Raw genomic sequence first — 7,384 nt, 5'->3', positions numbered from 1 at the left:
ATTTGGGTGATCTGAATGGTTATACCATTCAGTCTGGGAATCGTCTAGGCAATCAATTCCGTTTTATCCCAAACCCGGTCTTGACAAAAAATCGTTGAATCGGTCAATGACCCGTTGTTTTAGGTAGTCAAATCGTCGACCTGTTAATCCGTTTAATGGTTTTTGGCCATTTTTATTTTTAATTATTGTTTTAATTTTTATTGTTGGAATGGACTGTCCATTCGAACCAAATGATCGAATCGTCAACCTAGAAATCAGTGGCCAGAATGGATACGTTTCCGGATCATTTTTTAAAACCATAGTTTTATTATATCATATATAGAAAAGAATATTTTTGGACATGTATTACTAGAATGGATGATAAATAAATTTGGACAGATTATATTATTGAAACAAAAAGCAAAAAAACATCATTTTCGAATCAAGGATGAGGTGAAAAAATACCAACTTAACCAATAAAATAGATGTTGCAATAAAACATCCCATTTACCTTTACCTATATAAATTAAACAGAAAAAGAACCGGGCCTAAGAGTATTATGAAGGACTAACCACCAGGAATAAATGTTGTAAAAACGTGCATTATATAGCCTTCTAGTTAGTTGACGTGTTTATTGGGAGATTATTTTTGAATGAAGTCCCTCATATGGGTAATTAACTGGGAAGACTCGGGCAATTCCGGAAACCAATAAAAAGCATGGGCCGCGTTTGGATACTCGATCAGAGTAGCCTCTTTGCCGGATCTCTTCAACCACTCGTAGTATCTCCTCTGCCAGTCTTGTAACGGGTCGAAACCCCCGATACACACCAACGTCGCCGGATACTTCAGAACCGATATATCGATCGCATTCGGCCCCGATACGTTCACCGCCTCGTGATCCCGGTTACACCCCTCCGGCAACATTGCCTTCCACATCCAGTCCGTGATACCCACCCACACCAGCGGCACCCTCCTCAGCCGGAGCTCCGATTCTGTCCTCTCCTCCCCTCCATAGAACGGCTGTATCGCTATCAGCCCCATCACCTTCACCGCCCGAAACTCCGTTTTGCCTGCTCGGCAAGCCACATGGTGTGCCAAGTTCGCCCCTGCACTGTCGCCGGCAAGGAAGCAACGCGAGAGGTCAGCGTTCGGGGGGAAGCCATCGAAGTTTCGGCCGTCGAGGAACTTAAGCACGTCGAACCCGTCATCGTACTGTGACGGAAAGCGATTTTCCGGAGATAGGCGGTAGTTGACGGAGACAACCACGGCGGGGATCTCCCGTGCGAACCGGCGGCAGACGGGATCGTATAGGAATGAATCAGGGCGGAGTGTTGCAAATCCTCCACCGTGAAGGAAGAGTATGACCGGCAGGCTAACGTCGGCCGCGGGTTCCGTCGGAGTGTAGAGGCGGAACCAAAGGTCTCGGGCGGGATCAACTGCTATATCAACGCTCGTCAGACCATTACGTGATTTTTTGTTGGGAGAAATCTTGATATCAAAGAAGTTGAGGAGAGTGCGGTTGATGGTAATGTTAGGACGACAAGCGACGTCCACAAGAACGGACATGGCGGAGTAATAGATCCTGGGTATCCACGGAAGCACCGGCGACGACGATGGTTGTTTCTTAGCCATCTGTCTGAGTGAAGAGTGAGGAATGAGTTGCCAGCTGCAACGCTGCGGAAGAATAGTTATAAAGACCTGTTACAGAGAAACCATGAAAATCGCTTTGGATTAGATGCTTTTACTTTTGGGTTGGTACATGGAGCTGTCAAGCAGAGGCTGTACCCCATCGGCTTCATAAATGAGATGATGGGTAATTCAGCAGCTACGAAAACAAAAGCATGGGATGATGGGAGGATGGAGGACATCATTTAATCTCTGGTTTTTTGTTTCTGTGATAGGCTATCGAAATCTGGGTTATAAGTTTACAACTTTCTACCGGTTTTCTTCTCGTGCTGTGGATGGTTCCTATGTCTAAGCTACCGAACAGTACCGAGACGGGGAAGAATGGAAGGTGAAGGCATGGAGGTAGATGGCCAGTCTTTACGGGAGTATTAATTGCAGAAATGAAGCCTATCTTGTCTTGACAGGCAGCACACTGGATATAGCTTGGAAGATTTATCTGTGGGCAAATTTCTTAACAACCGACTAAATCTTCTCCTGCCATTAGTGTCTGTTAGCCATTGTGCTTATATTACACAAATGGCTAACAGATTTGTTAGCCATAAACCATTGTTCTTTGATTTGTATCACGGACCGGAGGCAGCTGAAATCATCTATGTGTCATCAAAGCAACTATTGTGTCATATATATTTACTATTGAGCAACGTTTTAAAAAACGACTTGGAAACGGAACCGTTCTGGCCACCAGTTTCCGGGTCGATGGTTCGACCATCCGGTTTGAATGTATGGTCCGTGTTGACAAATAATTAAAAAAATAAAAAATAATTAAAAATAAAAAACGGTAAAAGATCATTGAATGGGTTGACGGGTCGACAGTTCGATTGCCCGAGTCAACGGTTTGTTGACTTTTTCAATGGTTTTTGACCAAAAACTAGGTTTCGGGTAAAACAAAATTGCTTGCTTGGACGGTTCCCGGGCCAAACGGTCCGACCGTCCAAGTCAACAGCGGTTCGAAAACCTTGCTATTAGGGACCTATTAAGTGAAATCTAAACAATAGAAACACAAAGATTGTTTTATAATTTTAATTTTTTAAATAATTAATAATTATTTATATTTATATTCTAATTTTAATATTTTTTGTAATACAAAAATAATAACAATAATTAATTTCAGCTATGGTTCATCAAACTGATGAAACCGACCAACTTGACCAACTCAATTTGAGTTAGTCAGTTTTCTTATATTTCTAGTTGGCTTTACTTCAACAATTTTCTAATTTGACCAGTTGGATTAGTTTCGCTTTGGTCATTTGTAAATTGACTAAAATCGAACAAGCTGATATATATATATATATATATATATAAATACATATATTAATATTTATATTTTTAATATAATTTCCTTAATATGGGAAAGTGGGGAATTTTTCATATTTCTTAGTCTAAAATATTTTATATCATAAATTTACTTTTAATAATGCCACTATAATTTTTTAAGATTTAAATTTAATTTTTTATGTTTAAATGTTTTGAAGTGACCAATCAAACCGACAATCAACCCAAACCGATCGATACAACCCAAGTTTGTCGGTTCTCAGTAATGGTTTGTCAGTTTTGGGTGACCAACTCCCCAACTTGACCAAATCTATTTTCTTGGCCAAACAGCCTACAATCAAGCTAAAACAACCTATGATCTCCTAATTTTAGCTAAATTAATAGTCTAATCTCTAATAAATAACAATAATTTAATCTCCAATAATTATTCAAAATTTATAGCAAAAATACAGAATTATTGAAAATATATTTGATGGAGGATGATTTGACCCAACCTACTAAAACGATAACACGTGTATCTGAATCAGCAGGAGCAACAGCTCATCATCATGACCTGACCACAACTAAGTACGAGCTTGTAGAGCAGCTTGCTATGTCATAGCTCGCTATAGGGGGAGCTCGCTACAACGCAAGCTCCAAGTCCCCCGAGCTACCCACAGGCTGCAAAGGGAATACTCCAAGGCTATTTTAGCTCACGAGCCAGGGAAACCAGTTCACTCTAGCACATGGGCAGAAGAACTGCCAAGACCAACCTTGATAAGGGTCACCCTGAAGTACCCCTAAGAGCTCGCTATAAAGTAGCTCGCGGCTAAGCAATGTTACACCCTCAGGAAGCTTCTATCTGACAAGACCGTACTCGTCAAACTACGTCACATCTCTCGACTGACGGCGTAGTCCCTGCCTGTTGGACAGTCTGCCCCACGTCTCTTGACAGATGGTGGCGTGACTGTCCCTTCAAAGATGTGTCACTCAGCCAAGTGGGTAGTACATTGTAATGATCACCTACGCAGCCGCGCCAGGTAACGACTTTGACAGAAGTTCAGTGGCGGTTATGCCTGATTTGACAAGAATGCCCCTATAAAAGCCCTTTAAACGAAGAGAAGGGGGCTTTGGAATTAGATCTAAACTTAGACTCTTACTTGCTCACAAGCTAATCTCGAGACATAGTGATATAGCGCAACCTACACTCAGCCTTTTACACTCTTTTCTTCCCCCCAGCATTCTAGCTTAAGCTTCGAAGTATTCTCGTCGGGCAAATCCCCAGGGATCCTTCATCTTTCTCTTCTCAGGTGTCATTCATCGCCAACAAGGAGCTAGTCAGCAACCAGCTAGGAGTGCCCAGATCGTGCCGCATCATTTGGCACCGTCTGTGGGAATACGCTTCTAAAAGCCTTCCTCTAAGCTTCCACAATTTCTCTTCCAAAGAAATCAGCATTCATGGCTTCTTCCAGCAATGCCGGACATGGCACCAACTAGAATGCTTCTAGGGAGAAGCCCTAGCTTCCTATTGTCTGTATTGGATAGTTCATTATCCCCTTCTCCGTGGATGGAGTCCCCAGTTTGAACATGCCTCTTATAGTGGCACCCGTAGTCGCTCCACTCCCTTCCACAGTTGGAGCAACCTTTGCTGAACCCTCGGTTGTGCCCCCAGCGGCCAGCCCTTACCAATTGGAGGACTTAATGCAATGTGTGCAGGCCATGCAGGCTCAAATGCAACAATTTCAACAATTCCAACTCTACCAACAGCATGTGCTGCACCAGGTCTCCTAGTACCAATACTAGTAGCAGTTTCCCTCTCTGCCTCAGGCCCAGTCGTCGCTTCCCCCTCGGCATCCGGCCACAAAGCAGACCAAGCCTTCCCACCATAGTGAGCGACCTCCTCGCTGGGGAGAGGTCTACCAGGCTCATGATCCTGCCAAGAGCCAAACCTCCTCCCATAGCAAGAAGGAGAGGCCAGATACCCCCCGCCTCGCAGCCTGTAGGTAGGTCGGGGGCCACCTAGCCAACCAAGCCCATTTCACCCCGGCCTTCGCAGTTTGAGCTCCTGCTTGCGGAGAATCCATTCGAGGTCCTGGCTGCAAACTATAGGTAGGGCCCTTCAGTTTAGAGTCACCACCGGTAGTCTGAGCCTATCGAGCTTGGCGATACTGAAGCGTCAAGCACCAACGCCAAGCCAGCAAAGCAGCAATGAAGACATTGGTGAGCTCGCCGAACTACTACTCAAGTCTCTCACGAGCTCAAAGGAAAAGAGGAGGTATGCTCAGGTGAAATGGAAGCTACTCCTCTCCTCTCAGTCTCTTCCCCGTTATCTCTAGAACTCCTCATTGTCCTCATGTCAAGGGATTTCAAGCTCCCTCCTCTGGATAAGTACGATGGGTCTTTCGATTCAAATGACCACGTGGACACTTTTCAGTCCCAGATGCACCTAACAAGAGCCAACGAGTCCTATATGTGTGTAGCCTTCTCCACCACTTTCAAAGGAGTAGCCTGCACCTGGTACCAAAACCTCGCACCCGGCTCAATAAGAAGTTGGGCACAGTTCGTGCAAGTTTTCACCTCACTTCGTTACCAGCAAAAGGTGCCTACAAACTCAAGAGAGCCTCCTCGACATAGTGCAAAAGGAAGGGGAGTCCATCCGGAGCTACATCAAGTGGTTCACTGACGCTTGTTTGCAGATACCCGACTTGGATCCTGTAGTTCACCTCACAGCAGCCAAGCGAGGTATCATCCACAAGGAATTCAAGTGGCACGTAGTTGTCAACCAAACCTAAGACCGTGACCGAGTTCCTCAAGTTCGCGGATTGGTTTATAGGGACAGAGGAGGAAATTAACCAGAAGGGCGAGCAAGCCCCAAAAAAAAGAAAGAGGGAGCCAGAACCCCTGTCTCAAGATGATAGCAGGAAGAAGAAGGACACAGTTCAGGGGGCAGGGCCAGTCCAGTCCTTCCGAGCACTAGCAGCAGAAAGGGACAATACACCCCTCAATGCAAAGGGGGCCAAGATCCTCATGGCGATCAAAGACACCCCGTATGTGAAGTGGCCACCTCGGCTAAAGGCTGACCCTAGCGCCAGGGATAAAAACTTGTATTGTAGCTTTCATAAAGATCACGGTCATAGTACCGAAAATTATAAAAATCTCCTTAATGAGATAGAAGAACTCATCCGTCACAGATATTTGATAAATTTTGTACAAAATAATAATAATAATAATAATCAAGCAAGTTGATAAGGGGAGCAAAGTAGAGACGCTCCCGAGTCCAGCAGAAGGCAAAATAGCCGCAGAAGCAGCCCCCTGAAGGGAGACCAGTTCGGGGGACCATCCATGTCATAGTCAGAGGTTTGATTATGGTGGGCTGCACCTCAGCAGCAGGTCGTGCATAAGCTCGCGAGACCGATAGGGAAGAGCGAAATCCACCGAAGCGACCAAGGACAGAAGACCCCATCTTCTTTACAGAGGATGACGCGTGCAGGGTCAACTACCCCCATGATGACGCACTTGTCATAAAGATGAAGATCAATGATTTCGAAGTTAGGTGCGTCCTTGTTGATTCGGGCAGCTCAATAGACATCCTCCTCAAAGCAGCCTTCGACCAACTCCAACTTCAAGAGTGCGACCTAAAGCCCGCAAACACTCCCCTGGTAGGCTTCAGCGGAGAGAAAATTCGGCCCCTGGGAAGGGTAACAGTACCTGTGGAAGTCGGCCCCTGGCCTAGCATAGTGAGGCTCAACCACGATTTCCTAATGGTCGCAACCCCCTCCCTATATAACGCCATAGTAGGTCGGCTGATTACCCATGCCTTATGGGCTGTGGTGTCCACCTATTACTTGGCCATGAAGTTCCCCATGGACTTCGGCATCGGGGTAGTGCAAGGTGACCAGCTTGATCTTGCAAATGCTACGTCGCCGCCCTTAAGGGCAAAACCAAGGTGGCCAATGACCTCGATTTGGAGCGACCTACAGAGCAAAGAGAGGAGCGAGCTGCACCCACAAAAGAGATCATCTCCATCCCGACCTCGGTGGAAGTCCCAGCCCAGACACTTCAGTTTGGTGCTTCCATTAAGGAGCCCCTGCAATTTAAACTGGTATGCTTTTTACTTGAAAATTTAGATGTTTTTGCAAGGTCTGCGGCAAAAATGCCCAGCATAGACCCTAGCATCATAACTCAAACTTAATATTGATCCTGTAGTTAGGCCTGTTAGATAGAAGAAACACAACCTAGCCATAGAGTGATGGAGGGCGGTCGACGAGGAGGTCGGGAAGCTCCTTGTAGTCGATTTTATCAGGGAAGTCCATTACCCAAGCTGGGTGAACAACCCCATCCTAGTGAAAAAGGCTAACGGTAAATGACGCATGTGCGTTGACTACACCGACTTAAACTGAGCTTGCCCAAAGGACTGCTTCCACTCCCCAGAATCAACCGTTTGGTGGACGCGACCTCGAGGCACGAG

General features: G+C 45.6%; 1 protein-coding gene across 1 annotated transcript; it reads right to left on the bottom strand.

Moving 5' to 3' along the window:
• Positions 1–358: 358 nt before the first annotated feature.
• On the bottom strand, positions 359–2,285 carry LOC148852818 (putative carboxylesterase 18). The gene has a single exon (XM_088942659.1). It carries the CDS (start codon positions 1,609–1,611, stop codon positions 622–624), a length of 990 nt encoding a protein of 329 aa, XP_088798785.1. The 5' UTR covers positions 1,612–2,285; the 3' UTR covers positions 359–621.
• Between the last annotated feature and the right edge of the window lie 5,099 nt (positions 2,286–7,384).

The sequence above is a fragment of the Nelumbo lutea genome, chromosome 5, assembly GCF_056320005.1.
Source record: "Nelumbo lutea isolate HS-2025 chromosome 5, American lotus-T2T, whole genome shotgun sequence".
Taxonomy (NCBI): domain Eukaryota; kingdom Viridiplantae; phylum Streptophyta; class Magnoliopsida; order Proteales; family Nelumbonaceae; genus Nelumbo; species Nelumbo lutea.
This window is presented reverse-complemented; position numbering and strand designations above follow the sequence as displayed.